The 19,740-nt window shown below is 39.9% G+C and overlaps 2 protein-coding genes across 3 annotated transcripts in view; one reads left to right on the top strand and one right to left on the bottom strand.

Moving 5' to 3' along the window:
- The first annotated feature begins 290 nt into the window (after window positions 1–290).
- Window positions 291–19,740, top strand: part of CCBE1 (collagen and calcium binding EGF domains 1) — a 65,785-nt gene continuing 46,335 nt past the window's right edge. Inside the window, exons 1-5 of the mRNA XM_036746308.1 lie at window positions 291–979; window positions 8,840–8,897; window positions 11,321–11,433; window positions 13,271–13,382; window positions 15,330–15,405. Of these exons, the coding sequence (XP_036602203.1) occupies window positions 291–979; window positions 8,840–8,897; window positions 11,321–11,433; window positions 13,271–13,382; window positions 15,330–15,405 (1,048 nt within the window). The remainder of the gene's footprint in view (window positions 980–8,839; window positions 8,898–11,320; window positions 11,434–13,270; window positions 13,383–15,329; window positions 15,406–19,740) is intronic.
- LOC118833664 (coiled-coil-helix-coiled-coil-helix domain-containing protein 2-like) lies at window positions 16,927–17,453 on the bottom strand. 2 transcript variants are annotated; one of them, XM_036741148.1, is made up of 2 exons: window positions 17,373–17,453; window positions 16,927–17,342 (listed from the first exon to the last, which is right to left on the bottom strand). In XM_036741148.1, exons 1-2 carry the CDS (start codon window positions 17,419–17,421, stop codon window positions 16,957–16,959), a joined length of 435 nt encoding a protein of 144 aa, XP_036597043.1. In that variant the 5' UTR covers window positions 17,422–17,453; the 3' UTR covers window positions 16,927–16,956. The 2 variants fall into 2 exon arrangements, with proteins under 2 accessions (XP_036597043.1, XP_036596972.1); XM_036741077.1 differs by having other exon boundaries at window positions 16,928–17,453.

The following is a 19,740-nucleotide window of genomic DNA, read 5'->3' as shown; positions in this document are numbered from 1 at the left end:
CTCTCTCTCTTTCTCTCTCTCTCTTTCTCTCTCTCTCTTTCTCTCTCTCTCTCTCTCATGGTTCATGGAGTGTCTGTGAGCACAGGTGGCAGTGTAAAGATGGCTGAGTTTAAGAAACATACCACCCAAAACCAATCACAAAAATGGCACAGAAGAGCTGTTTTCTTTAGGGAACATATATGAGTGAGAAGTTGCTTTTCTATTGTGAGGAGCTGGGACTCGCTGGGTAAAAATACAGAAGAGTACTTCAGCATAAGGGTAGGCCCCAGGGATATCTGTAGGTAGAGCTAATGTTTTTTCCAAGAACTCTAACTCTTCTTGGTGTCAAGAAACTTAAGTCACAGAGATTCGAGTTTCTCAAGGGGGTTGACACCAACTTTCTGAGAAATGTGTCTCTTTGGCAAGAAACACAAGAAGGGGCTGAAGAAGATGCAGGCCAACAATGCCAAAGCTGTCAAGGACCAAGCAGAGCCATCAAGGGCCTAAGCTCCAAGGCCAACTTCCTTAGACCCAAGATCCCCAAGGCCAGTGCTCAGAGTGCCAGCTCCAAGATGGTCACCAAGCATGCAGGCCCTAGGGTCAGCACAGAATGCCCTGGTTCTAGGATCACAAAGCCTAACTCTAAGATTGCCAGAATCACTGATCCCAAGGCTGCTAGGCCCATTGATCCCCAAATTTCCAAGCCCACTGACCCCAAGGTCACCATGTCTGACACCAAGATCACCAAACGGGATACCAAGTCCACCAAGTCTGACACCAAGGTCAGTAAGTCTGATCCCAAGGCAGCTAAGTCTAAAGCCAAGGTCACCAAGTCTGATCCCAAGACCAGTAAATTTGACTCTAAGGTCAAAAAGCCCAGTGATTCCAAGGGCGCTAAGCCTATTGACACCAAGCCTGCTCAGTTCACTAACCCTAAGAGCACCAAATCCAAATATACTGGGGCTAAAGCTATTAGTCCCAACCCTTCAAAGATGCTTCAGTACAGAAGAACTTGTTTAAACCCTAAACCATTGTTGTTTTTTCTTTCTCAGCCAGGGTGTGATTATTCACTGTTTTGTACAAATAAAGGAAATGGTGAGTCATAAGAAAAAAAAAGAACATTATTTTGGCAATTCTGTGGCATTTGGATTGGAGAGATAGAAACTGGAAGTCAAATTAGAAGGCTGTTGCAATAGTCCATGGGAGAGGTGGGGTCATGTTAGCATGAATGGGAAGAAGAGGATGGATGTAAGAGACTTATGGAGGCAGCTTACTAACATGAAAGGAGTACTTTCATTTATGATTTCCTAAAATAGTATCCAGGCTTTTTTTTTTAGTCAGGATTTTAAAGAGGGACCAGTGATTCTTATATTATCTCTCTTTAATCTATTTTCTAGGGAAGTCCTTTTCTATATGATTCCACTGGAGTCAAAGGACCCAAGTTTGAGATTTGTCTCCTCCACTTGGGACCTGTATGACATGAGCAAATAATTTAACCTCCTTGAGCTTCAGCTTCCTCATTAGGAAAATAAAGATAGCCTCTGAGGTCTCTTTTAGCTCTAAATCTACAACTATACAACTGATTAAATATTGAACAGACTGTCTAGTTACCATGCCCTTTAGATTCACTCTTTCATATATTAGACACTTTAAACAGATAGACTACAAGACTGTAGGTGACTCCTAACTGAGTTCTCTATTGCTATGCATTGCTGAGAGCCGTTTTCTTTAGGGAACAGATATGAGAGAGAAGTTGCTTTTCTATTGTGAGGAGCTGGGCCTCGCTGGGTAAAAATACAGAAGAGTACTTCAGCATAAGGGTAGGCCCCAGGGATATCTGTAGGTAGAGCTAATGTTTTCTCCAAGAACTCTAACTCTTCTTAAACACTTGCACAAATTTTTAATTGAGGCCCTAGAGCACAGGGGTTCTTAACTTTTTTTGTGTAATGGACACCTTTGGCCACCTGGGGAACTCTTCTCAAAATAATGTTTTCAAATTCATAAAGTAAAATACATAGGATATTGAAATACAGTTATCAAAATATTTTTAAAAAAACAAGTGTCCAGAACCCAGGTTAGGAACCCCTGTTCTAGACTTTGGTACCTTGTAGCACAAAGGAAACATGGTTAGTCTGAAAAATGTTTAGGTAAAGTATTATTTGGTCATTTAAGTTGTGTCTGACTCTTTGTCACCCCATTTGGGGTTTTCTTGGTAAACACACTGGAATGATTTGCCATTTTCTTCTGTAGCTCATTTTACAGAAGAAGAAGCTGAGGCAAATAGAGTTAAGTAATTTGCCCAGGGTCAAACAGCTACTAAGTGTCTGAGGTTAGATTTGAACTCAGGAAGATGAGGCTTCCTGACTCCAGGACCAGCACTGTGCATCTTGGCGCCACCTACTGTTACCAACCGGCTTATCCCTACAGTAAACAGGGAAGCCTGTGAGGAGCATCTAATTTTAAGGTGAACTGAATTCTGATGGGCCTACCAGGAGGAAATAGCTGCAAAACACCCTCTCAAGTAGCTGGATGACTTACACTGTTGATAGCTTTATTTTAGATTATCAACCAATCAATCAGCAGGCATGTATTATGTGTTTCAGGAACTGCCCAAGGCACCAGGGATACAAAGACAAAAACCAAACATTCCTCGTCCTCGAGAAACTTAATATTCTGACAGAAGAAACAACATGTATACGTGCACAGCTATGTAGAGAATATAGAGAAAATAAACAGAAGGTAGTATTGGGAGCGTGGGCACTAGCATGTAGGGTAATTGTGAGAGGCTTGGTGTAGAAGGTGGTACTTGAGTTGTGTCTTGAAAGAGACATCATTCTAAAAGAGGGAAGGAGTTGGCTTTTGGCATGGGGGTACAGCCTATGCAAAAGCACCATGGAGCATCATGTATGAGGAACTGCAACAAAGTTTGTCTGAAGAGTACAGAAAGGAGAATAATGGATAATGCAGTTGGAAAGATAGACTGAGGCTGGGTTGTGAGGGGCTTTAAATGCCAAACAGAAGAGTTTAAATTTTATCCTGGAGGCAATAAATAAGGAGCCACTAGATTTTACTGAATGGGGACTAAAATAATAAGAAATGTGCTTTAGAGAAATCACTTTGGTCACTATGTGGAGAAGGGATTGGAGTGGGGAGAGCCTAGAGATGGAGACCACTGAGGAGGTCAGGCTTGAGGTGATGAAGGTCTGGATTAGGGTGGTGGCTCTAAGAGGTCATGTGGGAGATATATTGTGGTGGTGGAAATGACAACATTTGGCATCTAAATGTTAGAGAGCATCAGCCAAACATAACAATTTTAGGTGTGGCGAATTGAAGCCCAGCTGCTGCTGTTTGACAGTAACTACCCGACAAGCCTAGTTGCTGCTTAAGACAGCTCCCCTTCAAAGACAGAGACAGTAGATCTAAGTTCTCACTACAGAAGCGTTCGTCAACTAATCAAGAAACATTTACTACCACCCCATACCTATCAGATTGGCTAATATGACAGAAAAGGAAAATGACAAATGTTGGAGGAGATGTGGGAAAATTGGAATGCTAATGCACTGCTGGTGGAGTTGTGAACTAATCCAACCATTCTAGAGAGCAATTTGAAACTATGCCCAAAGTGCTATAAAATTGTACATAACCTTTGACCCAGCAATACTACGACTAGGTCTGTATCCCAAAGAGATTTTTAAAAATAGAAAAGGACCTGTTTGTAAAAAAATATCCATAGCAGCTGTCTTTTGTAGTTGCAAAGAACTGGAATTGAGGGGGTGCCCATCAGTTGGAGAATGGCTGAACAAGTTGTGATTGTGATGAAATTCTGTTGTAAAAAATTACAAGCAGGATGTACTCAGAAAAACCTGGGAAAACTTCCATGAAGTGACGCGAAGTGAAGTGAGCAGAACCAGAAAAACATTGTACACAGTAACTGTAATAACTATAAATGACTTTGCTATTCTCAAGAATGTAATAATCCAACCCAATTCTGAAGGATTCGTGACGAAAAATGCTATCTACCTCCAGAGAAAGAAGTGATAAAGTCTGAACATATATTGAAGAACACTTTTTAAAAAACCTTTTCGTGGGTTTTTTTTGGTCTGTATTTTCTTTTACAACATGACTAATATGGAAATATGTTCTGTGTAACTGCAAATGTATAATCTATATCAAATTGCTTGCCTTCTCAAGAAGGGGGGAGGAGAATGAGGGAGAGAATTTAGAACTCAAAATTTTAAAAAATGAATGTCAAAAATTGTTTTACATGTAATTGGGAAAAATAAAATATTTAATAAAAAAGGAACACTACCCCTCCCCCCAAAGAAGTACCATTTACTAAACACTTACTATGTGGCAGCTACCATACTAGGTTCTAGGGAGATAAGGAAAAAGTGAAAACAGTACCTGCCTAGGGCAGCTAGGTGGTGCAGTAAGTAGAGCACTGACCCTGGAGTCAGGAGGACCTGAGTTCCAATCCGGCCTCAGACATTTGACACACTTACTAGCTGTGTGACTTTGGGCAAGCTTACTTAACCCCAATTGCCCTGCCTTCACCCACAAATAAACCAGTACTTGCCTGCAAGGAGCTTATGGAAAAGAAAATGCGTAGATAAATAGGTATATGTTGATCTTTCTTGTTTGTTGGAGCAAAAAGATATAAGTACAGTTCTTTCAATAGCTGTATCAGGGTATGTGGATATAAATTTTAAAGGTAGGAAAGCCTAGGACACAAGTCCTAGTCAAACTGGGATTGCTTCTGTCATGATGCCTTCCCTGGCCGTTCTAATTCTAGGAATAATGTTATAACATAGGCTCTTTATGCCTCAGATCTTTATCTGGGTTGTTCAGTTGGGTCTATAAGCAATTCCTGTCCACTGAATTAGAGGTTCATGACAGATCAAGAACCACAAGTAACCTAAACTATTTTTAACTATTAAAGAGCTCTAAGTACAACAGGACTCAGAAGCGCTTGAAATCTTCTTATTGCTCATGTAAGATGGCTTTGAAAAACCCAGACCTTCAGTTTGTTGAGGTGGTCCTTGATGCCCTGCCAAAGGAGAATTGGTTGAAGGAACTGGGGGTATTTTTAGCTCGGACAAGAGAAGTCTTGGGCAGAGATTTTAGAACTATCTTGGAAAAGAGACAAGTCTTGTTCTTCTTGACATGAGAAGATAGAACCAGGAGCGATGGGTAGAAGCCATAAAGATGTCTCCAAGTAGAGGTTGGATGGCTGCTTATTGGGTGTGTTTTAATGGGCATTCCTTTCAGTTATGCTTTGGACTAGATGACTGCTGAGGTCCCTTCCAACTAAATAAATTCTGTGATTCTTGAGAGGAAAGAGGGCATTAGTTTTGAAGGAATGTACAACAAAATTATTGGTCTGTAATTTAGGAGTGATAAATCTGTGACCTCTTTGCAGACAGGATGGAAAATACTTTGCAACCACCTTAAGAAAACCAAGCCTACATCTCTAGAGGAAACGGTTGGGCAAAGATTTGATGAAAAGTCAATCTGGTGATGAATTGATACAGAGTGAAGTGATGAGAACCAGGAAAACATTTTCTATAATAATAACATTGTGAAAAATGAACAACTTTGAAAAAGTTAAGAAGTTGGATCAATACAATGCACCATCATGATTCCAGAAGAACAATGAAGACCATTACTCATCTCCTGACAGAGAGGTGACAAACTCAAGGTGCAGAGTGAAACATACATTTTTGGACATCCAACGTGTGATTTTGTTTTGCTTAACTCTGCATATTTGTTATGAGAATTTCTTTTTCTCATTGTCAATGGTGGAAAGTAGGTGAAAGAAAAAAAATAAATGCTTGTTAGTCGAAAAAAATATTTTTTTAACAAAAGGAAGCATTTTGATGCATGGGAAAATCTGAACTTAGAGTCACAGGGACCTGAGTTTACATCTTGACTCTGCCACTTACTGCTTGTGGCTCATGGGGCAAGTCCTTTAATTTGCAGATCTTCATTTCTTCATCTAGAACAACAAGTGATTGAACTAAATAACTTCTAAGGTCCTTGGCAGCTCTAGATGCACGATCTAGTGATTTTGGTCCAGGCATTCCACAGAGATTCTAAACAATTTTGGTGGCAGGCGATCTTCTACAGGGGCTGTTTTCAATTTTAAGTCATTGATTGATCTGATATTTTGTAGTGGATGGAATTACTGACTCCAAGATAAAACATTCTCTAGGATTTCCAAACTATTGAGAAACTATTGAAGGTATCATAGGGCTGTGCAGATGATTGAAATATGTGGTCCAAGTATCAATGGAAATGTGTCTGGAATTCATTTTGCAATGGCCACTCATTGTTTTAGAGTGCCTCTAGGTCTGTGCTCCTTGCTGTCTCTGAGGCTCAAAGACGTTCATTTACTATAATTGAATACAATCGTCTAGCAGAGTGCCTGGCACCTAGCTAGGCACTTAGTATGTTTATCAACTGACTGGCAATCCAACAAATATTTATTAAATGCTTACTTCATGCAAAGCATTGTGCCAGGTACTGGGTACATAAGGATAGACACAAAATAGTCCCTGCCCAAAACATGTAATACAAGGAGGGTACAATATGAATGAAGTTAGTAAGTAAAAGATAGGGAATGAGGGTTGAGAGAGAGGCAAATTAGGAAAGTGTTATTAGAAACTGAGGATTAGAGGAGGTGCCACATGGACTGAACCTTGAAGGAAGGTCAGATACTGAAGGTAAGAATGCAGACCAGGCATGGTGGATGATGTGTGCAACTCTATAGAGAAAGAGGGTATATCAAATCTCGAAAGCAGCAGTACTGTTTTTTGTTTGTTCAAGTCTTTTTTATTAGTTAAGTTATTTGTAAAAGCATCTGAACTAATAAGTCTTTGGGTAGTTTTGTAAATTATCCAATTTGTATTTGGGATGTTGTCCTGAATGGAGCAAAGGGCCGTTTTTCTGTTTTTATTTGAGGGCTTTCTTTTGGTCTGTATCAAACCAAGAAAGATGCTGTGTTTTGTTTTCCCAGGAAAGAAAAAGCATCTCTCAAAAGTGCTTTCAGATTCCTATGATTCAAGGAGAAGATAAACAAATAGCTTAGAGACACAAAGCAAAATTGAAAATAAGGAGGAAACTATAAACTGGGGGAACATTTTGTATTTAGTATCTCTGATAAAAGTCTGTTATCCAAGATGTGTAGGAAACTATTGTAAGAAACATTGACCAAGAACCATCTCCCAGTAGAAAGTAGGAAAAGGGCATGAACAGTTTTCAAAAGAATTACAAACTCTCCATAATCACATGAAAGAACGCTACAAATCACTACTAATAAGAGAAATGCAAATTATAACAATTCTGAGACTTCACTTCATACCCAGCAAACTGGGTGGACCCAATACCACCAAAGATGGAAATAGTCAATGTTGGAGGTGCTGTGGGAACAAAGGCACACTAATGCACTGTTGGCAAGCTGTGAATCGATCCAACCATTCTGGGAAAGAAACAATTTGGAATTATGTAAGAAAAGTGACCAACCTTTTACACCCTTTGAAAGAACTTGCAATGTTAGGCATATAACTCAGGGACATTAAAGTCAGAAAGAAAGATTAATATGTGACAAAATTTTCATAGGTGTATTTTTTGTGATTAGCAAAATACTATAAGCATAGTAGATGTCCATTGATTAAAGAATGGCTAAACAAATTGTTATATGTGAATGTAATGTATTATTGCATTATAAGAAATATCAAAAGTTAGTATTTCAGAGTAACATGGAAAGACTTTCATGAACAGTGATGTAAGTAGACCCAGGAGAACAATATACAAATTAGCTAAATAATGTAATTAAGTATGAAGAGCAAGGCAAACACTATATAATGATAATGATCTGTTTTGGCATTGGAGAGTCAATTAATAAACAGACATTTATTAAACACCTGCTGTATCCCAGGCTCTATGCCAGGAGCTAGGGATATAGGGATAAAAATGAAACAATTCAGCTTCCAAGAGATTATATTCTAGAAGGGTAGACAACTTGGTATTTATTTAGGCACATAAAAATATGGAAAATATACACAAGATAACTGGGGATGGAGGACCTTAGCAGGTTGGGTGGATCAGGAAAGTCTTCACAAAAGTGGCATGTAAAATGCATCCTGAAGGAAAATTAGGGTTCCAAGAGCTAGAGATGAGGTGGGAGGACATTCCAAGTGTGGGAGAATAGCTGAGTACAAAGACAGGAAGACAAGAGACGGATTGTAGATATGTGAGGAACAAGAAGACACTTCCTAGCTATGCGACCCTGGGCAAATCACTTATCCCTGTTTGCCTCAGTTTCTTCATCTGTAAAATGGAGATAAAAATAGCATCTACCTACCTCCCAGTCTTCTTGTGAGGATCAAATGAAATAATAATTGTAAAGTACTGAGTACAATGCCTGTCACATGGTAGCATTATATATTGTTTTGAAAAAAATTCTAGCCTCAGAGACTAGCTGTTTCCTCAACTGTAAATTGGGAATAATGGAAGATATCACCCCAGGTTGTTGTGAGGATTAAATGAGCTATGTACAAAACACTTAACAGAGTCCTTGTCACATAGTAGGTGCTTAATAAATATTTGTTTCCTTTCTTTTTCCCCCTCCCCCCTCCCCCCACTTTAAGGAGGCTGGATTGAAGTGGAGATTTAAGACAAGAAGACCAATTAGGAGGCTATTGCAAAATCCAGGCAAAAGATAATGAAAGCATGAGAAAGGGGGGGGGGGGGCGGCAGGGGTGGGGGGGCGACTATGTGAATAGAGAGCAGAGGGCTGATATTGTTGAAACAGACATGACAAGAGAAGAGATGAGAAAATGCACCTCCCTCTTGTCCATAGAGAAGTAGGGAACTCTGAGAATATGTCGCGTAGACTGTCAGACATGGTGGCCGTGTTGGTTGGTTGTGCTTAAATGTTTTTCTTTGTTAGAAGGGAAGAATTACTGGGTAGAAGAAGATGTAGGGTGTCTATCCACCTATGATTAGGATGTAAAATATCACAAATTAATCCATTAAATCATCAAATAAATCAATTAAAATATCAAATAAAAAAGAATTGGAACTACCTTCATTCCACCTTAACCTGCTTCTTCTCATGATTGCATCTTTCCAACAGTCACCTTGGCCAGATTAAGGTTGAATTTATTCAGCGATTGAGGGTCAAACAAGTTTAAAGGGAAATGGTTGTTTTCAACTACAGGATCTTTCTCCCTAGGATGCCTATCTCTAGAGTGGAGATAAGAAGTGAAAGGTTGATTATTAAATAGTCAGTAATACTGGCCATGGGAAATTCCCCCTAGAGTTATCTCAAAGGCTTCCATTTAACATTATAAAGTTGTGGTGATAAATGAGTTGGACCAGATGTTTTCCTCTTTCATTCAAACAATTATTCACATGGAAATAGAGAGACAGAAACAGAGAGAGAGAAACAGAGGCAGACAGAAAGACAGAAACAGAAGCAGAGACAGAGAATTAAAGAGAGGGAGAGAAAGAGAAACAAAAAGAGAGAGAGAACCTATAGGGAAATTTTCCCAAATCCAGAATTCCTGTAAATGAAATCTTGGCAGAATCATCGTCAGACCTAGCATTTGGGACCCCCAGAATTGTTTTATCATTTGACAGACACATAAGGAATGTGATTCTCAGAAAACCATGAAATTGGTTCCAGACTGCTGAGTGATTGACATGCAAATTAGTAGTTGATATAGAAGCATTGATAGGCAGGAAACTGGCCTTATCAGCAAGTTGAATTTGCTATTGTCTTATGGCCCAGGTAATCCAGAAGATGACACTGGTGGTGGCTGAAATCAAGAGTGACTATCCCACTCTTGCCTCTCTCAAAGTTAGTTTGCTGGATGACTAAATGAATGGACAAAAGGAGTTGTAAACTCTGGGACACTGTCATGAGAATCCAATTCCCATAGCTAGGTCTTTCATGGATAGATGATGTCAAAGCTAGACAGCATCTTTGCATTTATTTTCTGATCCTGCTGCACTTCAGGGGAGTAGTTTTTTCATTGTGAAATATGAGTGAGGACATGCTCAGGGTCAAGAAAAGATACATGCATTTGCCTTTGGGGACTTAGGGTTACATTTATGATTTCGCAGTTAAGCATGTCTATTAACACCGCTGGGATTGGTCCAGCTTGAATTCAACTCAGCCAAAAGGCAGCATCCCTTACACACATACATACACACACACACACACATACACACACACACACACATATATACACACACATACATACATACACACACATTATTAATCTATTCCATCTGAGGAGGAGACAGACTCCGAAAAAATTGAGCCAGAGGTTCAGATTGATTATTGTAGTCTATGGCTGGTGAGAGGGAAATTATCCATAAAATGAGGGGGCTGGATTAGATTTTATCCAATTCAACAAATGTCACTTACGCTAGGCTCTGGGAAAGATAGAAATGGGTTTTCATTTAGGGGTTTTCTTGGCAAAGATACTGGAGCGCTTTGCCATTTCCTTCTCCAGCTCATTTTACAGATGAGGAAACTGAGGCAAACAGGGTTAAGGGACTTGCCCAGGATCACACAGCTGGCAGGCATCTGAGGCTGGCTTTGAACTCAGGTTTTCCTGACTCCAGGCCCAGCGCTCTATCCACTGTGCCACCTACCTGCATTGGCACATAATAGGTACTTAATAAATGTTTATTCATTGATTAATTCCTGGGCCAAGACTGACTATTACTATTGTCTAGAATTCAGCCTCATTTTCGTGTTCATTTTTGGTTAACATTACTCCAATCATTGCACCTATTGTTTTTCTTTCTGCTTATTTAACTTTTAATCAGTTCATACAAGTCTTTTTACATCCCTCTGCATTCCTCATATTTGTTGTTACTTTTGTTGTTGTGTTTTGGACCTCAGCCGTGATTTCATTGGTATAAGGAGCTCTTGGTGAGGGATTTCCTCTACAAAAGCAGGTGTTCACCTTCTCTGGACTTAGTCTGAGAGGGTTACCTGGGGGTACTAAGGGGTTAAATGATTTTCCCTGGGTCATGAAGCCAGAAAGTGGTACTTAAGCCCGTGTCTTTCTGATTCTGAGGCCAGCTCTCTATCCACCAGGCCACTCCTCAATCCTCCTATCACACTTATGCTAGACACCACAGTTTGTTAAGCTATTCTCTAATTGCTGGGCATCCACTTTATTTTCAGTCTTCTGCTACTATAAAAAGTGTTGCCAAAGGATTTTGGATGGCCAGCAGAAAAATGTAGCTGAAATAGATAGATATTAGATACCACAGTTTGTTAAGCTATTCTCTAATTGATGGGTATCCACTTTATTTTCAGTCTTCTACTACAGAAAGTGTTGCCAAAGGAATTCAGCAGAAAAATGTAGCTGAAATCCTTCGGCGTGCCCACGGGCTGTATGTGGCCCACTGGCTGCAGGTCGTGCAAGCCTGGTAAAGGTTTGCAAATCGTGTTTCATTTTCTCCTAACAATAACCCTAGGAGAAAGATGCTATGATTGTCCTCATTTTACAGTAGAGGAAGCTGAGGCTAACAGGGGTTAGGTGACTTGCTCAGGGTCACACAGCTAGTAAAGAACAGGCTAGATTTGAACCTGGATCTTCCTGACTCCAAGTCCTGCACTCTAGCCACTGTTCCTTCTATATGAGTGATGACAGCAAAGACAGCAAAAGGGAACTGGAAACACTTGGAATCAAGGTCTTGCTGTTTTTATCAGAGGCAAAGCAAATTGAGAAGCCTTCTGTTAATCCAAACCTGCTTATTTCTCCTTCCCTTCTCGAGGCTCTGATTCTGTACCTTTCCTCGTATCATTCTCTTTCAGATCTGACAACAAGGGATCACTGGGCACCCTGATATTGATTTCTCTTTGTGCTATCTTCGTTTCCTTCGTCTTGTTTTCTTTTCCAAAAGCTCCCAGGAACACCTTCGATATAGGGTGTTGTTCCTGGGCTGCACTGCTTTTGCTTATCTTTGCAGGAGTATGTCCTCATCCTCTGGGATGCCTGAAGAAAACCCCCAGGATTCTCCTGATTGGCAGATGTTACTCTTCGCTGACCAGAGCTAGCTAACCATCCTCTACCCCTTAACTGTGAGTGGGTGAAGAGTATCAGCATTAGTAAACTAAGCTGAAATTTAGGAATGGCTTCTGCCTAGAATCAGGGCTGGGGAACCTGTGGCCTCAAGTGAGGTCCTTTGACTGAGTCCAAACTTCACAGAACAAATCCCCTTAATAAAAGGATTTGTTCTGTAAACTTGAACTCAGTCAAAAGACTGCACCCAAGGACCTAGAAGGCCACATGTGGCCTTGAGATGGCAGGTTCTCCACCCTTGGATACACCTATGAATTTTTTTCCTACTGGATTTTATTTTATTTTTTTAAGATAACATCCCACAGCAGAGTTTGTGGTCAAGTCTAATGAGGATCAGTGTTTGCATAGCAAGGCAGAGCTTTTGCTTGGGCTATCTAAACTTCACTAAAGATAATTTATGTTGCAGCTAATCTTTGAAACTGTATAAAATGTGAAGCCAATGTTTATTTTTCCATAGTTTGGAATAATACTTTGTTTATTTTAAATAGTCCCTTGCAATGGATGGATGTTTCACATGCAAAATCATGATCTATTATGGTGCACTGGGGGTCATTCTGGAGAGGGGTTTGAATCACTGATTTGCACCCCGTGATCATTGCAATGGGGTCAGTTATGGAATGAAGAGGAAACAAAAAAGGGGAGCTTAATTCTTTGCTGTGCAGGCATTTAAATTAAAGCCCATGTGGTCAGTCCTTGAGTCCAGAGCTTCTCCTGACAGAATTCCATGGCTTTTTGAAAACAGATCAAATCACTTCATTTTAATTTAATTTCATAAGGAAGGCCCATGGCAGATTATTACTGGCTCCATGGTGTTGACAGTCCCAAGCTTTCAGATGTTCAAAAGGTCATGAGGTTCCTGACTTTGGTGTCTCCGAGACCAGAAAGACTGTATCACTTTCTATGGACTTCAGAATGCTATAAAACATCTCAGAGGCCTGTACCTTAGTTATGCTATTCAAAATAGACAAATAGAACCATATGTTTAAATGTGATTTTCAACTTGAGGATCAGAAACATCTGTTCCCCCCCCACACACACACCCTGTCTTTCTTTCTTATAAAGCCAAAAAAATAACAATTTCAGGTCATTTAGAAGTCCTGTTCTTTTCCTCACAGTAAGCAATGACCATAAAATTAAAATGAACAATTTATTAAACTAATATTCTCTCATGTTGTGGTAAGTTTGGACTATTGGGAACCAATCAGAGATCTTCATTTTGGTAACATTAAAAAGCATATGGGACTGGGGTGGAGCTTTGGGGAGATGAAAGGACAGACCTGTGATTTCATCAATGTAAGAAACCCTTGGGATGGAAACTCTGAGATCTTTTACCAGTGTAAAAAAATTATTTTAAACCACAAGGAAGCGATCTTTTGTCATAGAAAAATTAAAATTCGGCTTTTGATGTCAGTAATTCTAATGGGAAATGTAAACTACTCATCAGAAAGTTGGATGCTGCCACGTCCTCAACAAAATGTCTTACAGAGCATTTGGAAAGGAATAACATAGTTTTTCCCCCAAGGCCTAATAAAATGTGCTGAATGAAGATCCAGAATGATAATCATCCTGGGGAGAAAGGCAACTGTCAATCTGAACCCTTTAAGAGCTTGAGGAGGGACTTGTTCTTACTTCACTCTAAATGTATAGACAACCTAAGTGCCATCTGTTTCATTACAGAGTCCAGGTATTGGCTCTTATAAATTATAGTGAGGTGTCTATGTTGCTCAACCTGAATGGGGACACTCCTTAGGGTAGGATGAAGGAAAATTACAGCAGGGTTCTGTTATCCCTTTGGGTTCAGTTTCTGTATTCTTTCCAGTTTTGCTTTCATGTATAACCTGGTTTTCTCTCTTCTAGCACCTGACTTACAAGCAGCTTTGTTTATGGATCAGGCCTATCAGACTCAGAATGCATTTTCTCACAGAAGCAATGATTAGGCTCCTAGGCTAGCCCACTCAAATAGCTTTGTTTTATAACGCAATTGAAATACTATATGGTTATAATTTTTTAAATTAGCAGAAAATAATGACATGAAATTATCCTTTCCCTTTAAATATCAGGAAACAAATTTGCAGAAGAAACAAAGCTGTGAGGGATTACTAATAAGTTAGATAATAGTCAGGGTTTTAAAAAATCTTGAAAAGCTAGAGCACTGGGCTTAAATTAATACAGTTATCCTTTCCACATTGTGACTTTCCCCATCATGGTTTCGATTGCAGATTTTAAATGGGAATTTGGGGGGAGTTTTGTGGAAGCCATAGACAACGTGCGAAGGCCATCAGACGATACAGAAAAAGTTTAGGAACTCAGAAATACATGAAATATACATATATATGTATATATAGGGGGGAGAAAGAGTATTGTATAATATCAGCCCAAATTTTACAATAAGGTGCTGTAAGCACCCCATAAAAGAAAAAGAAAAAAATCAGACTTCTTGTCTGGCACGAAGGGACGGCCAAAAAATTTTACATGGATTTTCCAGATTGCAGGGGTGCCGTACCCCTAAACCCAAGATATGGAAAGGATAACTGTAATATGAAATTTTTACATTTGAGTTTTTAAAAATCAAACTTACAGATAAAATATGCGGTAGAAGTTGTTGAACAGTAATTCATCTGAAAAATAATTGCTGGTTTTTACCAGACTACAAGCTCCATCAGGTACCAGTCTGATAGGGCAACAGAGGTACAGCTAATTCAATGTGAGACTACATCAAGGAAGACATAGGCAGCTATATGGCACAGTGGATAGAGGGCTGGCCTTTGATTTGGGTAAAACTGAGTTCAAATCCTGCCTCGGCTACTTCCTAGCTTTGTAACCCTGGCCAAGTCACTGAACTTCTTTTAGGCTCAGTATCCTCACCTACAAAATGAGGGTTATAATAGCACCTATCTCACAGGGTTATTTGTGAGGATCAGGTGAGATAATAGATGTAAAGTATTTTGCAAACCTTATATATACATGATTATTACAATTAACATATATGCTAATTATAATAATTACTGCTTTTGTTATTATTTTATTATCTAGTGTCTGTGACTTCAGTGAGGTTAAATAAATTTCCCAAGGTCTGGTATTATGTTAATTTTTTTGTGCCTTTTGCTCTCTGACCCATTAGCACAGTACTTAGACCACAGAGATTTCCTGGGGGATAGTTCCTTTTGAAAACCTGATATAAATAAATAAAGCCTGATAAAAGAACATCATTGTAACTACAGGTGTCTCCTTGTTAAATAGCATTCTTCTTCTTTGTTTTCTAGGAAAAAGTGCTGCAAAGGTTATAAGTTTGTCCTTGGACAGTGCATCCCAGAAGGTATGTCATTTCAAGCAAAGCTCAGAGCCACTAGACTTAGTTACCACAGATCATTCAAAATATGTATAATGTGTGTGTATGTGCGTTTGTATGTCACTGAATAGGTGTTGCCTCAGTCAAACTGAGACCTGTTAAAGACCTTAGCTTGAAAAGGCCAAGGTCTCCCACTGTATCCTGGGCCATTTCCAATTGTCCTGATCTATATCTGGCCGCTGGACCCAGATGGTTCCAGAGGAGAAAGTGAGGCTTTGCTCAGCCCTCCCTCACTTAAATCCAATTGACTTGCATGTCATGGCATCATCTCCCTAATGTCATGGTCCTCTTCAAGAATTAAGGACAAACAATAATAAAAATAGTAGACAGCAAGATTATTTTTTAATTAAACACAATATTCCACTCTGTATTTGGTCTTACGGAGCCAATTGTGACATCCATACCTCTCACTGATATTGTTGAGTCTTCCTTGTCTTTTGGATTCCATACATAGATAAAGAGATTCTATATCTACATTCTGAGTTTCAGTGTGACCCCCCCCCAGCTCTCTCTGCAGGACCCCAGAAAAATTATTTAAGTTCTGTCTGCCTCAGTTTCCTTATGTGCAAAATGAATGTATTATGTGCATTACCTACTTCATAGAATTATTGTGAGGAAAGGCCTATATATAACCCTCAAAGTGCTGCAGTGGATAGACCTCTGTGTCTGGAGTTGGGAAGCCCTAATTTCAAATCCAGCCTCAGACATTTACTAGCTGTGTGACCTCAGGCAAACCACTTAACCTTTCTGCCTCAGTTTCCTCAACTGTAAAATGGGGGAGGGGGGAAATAGCACCTACCTAGCAGGATTGTTGTGAGGATCAAATATCAAATAAGAGAATACTTGGGAAGTACATAGCACAGTGACTGGCACACAGAAGGCACTTATGCATTAAGTACTTACGCATTAAACATTAAGCATTAAGAAATGCTTGTCCCCTTGCCCCTTTCCTATAGAAATATGAGTCATTACCCTTTTTTATCATCACAAGGTAGCAGGGACTAAATGCCAGGTAAGTGGTATATACACCAAGTGCTAGAGGAGTTTAGAAAAGGGATCATAGGACCAGAGATCTAGAGCTGAAAGAAACCCTCGGCTCTAACACCTTTTTTTTTGGTTGTTGTTCAGTCATTTCACTTGTATCTGACTCTTTGTGACCTCATTTGGGTCTTCTCTTCTTTTTCAGGAGGAAATAAACTTTATTTGAATCACTAGCCAAAACTTAAAGTTATTCTTTTTGCTAAGAGTTTACACACAATCTTTCATTTTGATGAGAGACCACACAAGCACTTGCCTCATCCCAACATTTTATATTATCTCATGTTATCTCCAGTGGGAATACCTCTCTCCCCCTCGAAGGCTGTTCTGAAACAAAAGGATATTACTGACAAATAGGCAAAGAAACGAAGTACTGGTGGGCTCAGCTTTCTTTATCATTTCACTAATAATTATGGATTAGGTTAAATTAGATTGGTCTTCGGAGTCGATTTTTCCATTTCTTCCTTTTGAAGGTCCCAATTAGGCTAATCCGTTTGCAAACCTGCACTGCTTCAGCACCTCACTAAAGCCCTCACACAGCTTGAGGTCACCCTGGTTCTGGGCACACTCTAAGAACTGCTTCATCTCATAGTGGCAGGGACCAAACTGCTGCTGCTGGTATGCTGGCTGGGCTGCCTGAGGCTCCTGGTAGGTGATATCAGGCCTTGCAGACTCAGCGCTGCTCCCACCACCGAAGCCACTAGTAATGGCATAACCAATAGTGTGGCCCACAGCTGAGCCCACTGCAACTCCTGCTGCTGTGGTAGCCATCTGGGCCATCAAACCCAGCTGCCTGGGTGCAGCAGCAGGAGGGGCAACTGCAGATGGTGGTACTGCTGCTGGAGGATGAGCTGCTGGTGCTGGTGCTGGTGCAGCTCTCATTGGGGGTGCCCGACTGGTCAGGGGGGCCGCCCGTGAGGTCCGGCTCCTGCTTCCACGCGGCATAGTCGACTCCTAGGGGGTAGAGGTCCTGGGGAGAAGTGAGAGGTGAGAAGCTGCGGCGGTTCCTTCTCATTTGGGTTTTCTTAACAAATATACTAAAGTGGTTTGCCATTCCTTCTCCAGCCCATTTTACAGATAAGGAAACTGAGGTAAACAGGGTTAAGTCACTTGCTCAGGGTCGCCCAGCTAGTAAGTGTCTGAGGACAGATTTGAACTCAGGTGTTCCTGACTCCAGGCCCAGCGCTTTGTGCACTATAGCGCCACCTAGCTGCCCACCTTCTTTCACAGATGAGGAAATTGAAGACCAGGGAGGTTAAGAGAGTATTAGATGTAAGATTGAGCCCAGTTCCTCCTTTTTAAGAGCCAGTGCCTATTCTGCTATGCCAGGAAGGGGAAGCAATGGGAGTTGGGGGACATGTGTGACAAAGAAAAAGGGGATGTGGGTAGGGAATGGGAGAAGATTCCTGCAGTCAGGATAGCAGAGAAACAAATGCATTATATCTAAAAGTCCAGAGTCCCTAAGTGGGGGACTGCCTCGAATGAATATAAATTCAGGCTGTGATCACCGAGATGTAGGACAATCAGGAAAGACTTCCTGGAAGATGCAGGGTTTGAAGGAGGCCTAAGTGGGTGGTTGTTTAGTGGGAGGAAGAGTCAGTAATGGGCATGGGCTATTTAGGACACTCTAGGTTGAGCAGAAGGTTTTCATAAAGCAGTAGCAGGAGATAATGTTGTAACTAGAAGTCAGATTGTAGAAGACACTAAATTCCAGGTTAATAGGATTAATAATATTTGGTTTACATGTATAAAAATGGTGTTTTAAAAAGAGTAATTTGTCAACAGCTTATAGGATGGATTGGAACAAATAGAGACTAATGACAAGGATGTCAATGTAGAGATAATTACAATAGTCCAGCTGTAAAGTGAGGAAGACATGGAAAAGAGGAGACAGATTTAATAGACAGATGTCTTTTTGTTTTTCTTTATACTTTTTATTTTTATGGTATAATAGTATTCCATTATATTGATATACTATAAGTTATTCATCCATTCACTAGTGAATACACACACACGCATACATATATATATTTGCATGTATTTTTCTAGGATTCAGGGCAATTACAAATAAAACAGCTATAAGTATTTTTCTAATGTTATATCCTTATTTCCTTTTTAAAAGATCCTTAAGATGTAATCTAAGCAATAGAACTGCTTGATCATATAAATTTTGTGACTTTTATTATATATTATAATATATTTTATTATGTATTTCCTGCTATCAGAAAGTCATTGAATTAGTGTATTTCTATTGTTACATCTTACAAGGAGTCCTGAATGACTTTGATGTATGGATGGGAGATCCTTTGTAAAAGAGCCTATAACACATTGAATCAATGCTTTTTGTGATTAGCAAATGATAAGCAAAATGGGGTATTAAAGTCTCTATAAATTTCAGTTAATTGTAAAATGGTCAAGACATGGTCCATTGCTAAATATTGCTTATGAAAAACTGCCTGTTCCCTTCTAATGCCCTTATTAGGAATTCCTTCAATTCGTTTATAGATGACTTTCATAAAGATGGCATATAAATTGAAACAAATGCACATAGGTCAGTAGATATTTATTTCCCCTTGGTCATCTTTTATTTGATACTAATAAAAGCCAAGATTTTTCCCCATACCTCTGCCATCTTCTCCTTCAGGTACCTTGTATCAGTCTGTCAACATCGTCATACTTATGTTGCCTCAAGCATCAATCTCCTCTATATATTGGACCAATCTGGCTGCTTTTGCTGTCTTTGTTCTCCTTAGTGACATTTCTGCATCTCATATAAACACCTCTAGAATCATGATGTAAGCGTATGGTGTTTCTACTGCCCTTAATGAAGAAAACAACTTGCTATAATGACTTAAAACTTTTTTTTGCATTTTCTTACCTTGTGTTTTAACAATCCAGCTAGCAGCTTTTGTCGGGATATGAGATCCACCCGCAGTCAGCACCCAGAGAGCTGCCAGCACGCCAGGAAAGCACAGGTTCTTTTGATCTGTTTAACCAAGGAAAGCAAGGTGAAGGGGTTGACAAGCTTACTTTAATCCAGCATACAGACAGCATTCAGTTAGTTTAGGGGAGCATACAGACAGCATTCAGTTAGTTCTGAAAGCCTCTGCTGTCGCAGACATGTAAACTAGGCCCTCCCTGGAGTTTGCCCTACCTTGGGCCCCAAGGGCCCAGCACCTAGTAAGGCTTAATGAAATAAACTGAGTTACTCAAAGAAAACAAAGGCCATTTTGCTTACCGACACACCTTTTTAGTCCTCCTATT

The sequence above is a fragment of the Trichosurus vulpecula genome, chromosome 1 (assembly GCF_011100635.1).
Source record: "Trichosurus vulpecula isolate mTriVul1 chromosome 1, mTriVul1.pri, whole genome shotgun sequence".
Taxonomy (NCBI): domain Eukaryota; kingdom Metazoa; phylum Chordata; class Mammalia; order Diprotodontia; family Phalangeridae; genus Trichosurus; species Trichosurus vulpecula.
The sequence above is the reverse complement of the archived record's forward strand: the minus strand, read 5'-3'. Positions and strand labels throughout refer to the sequence as shown.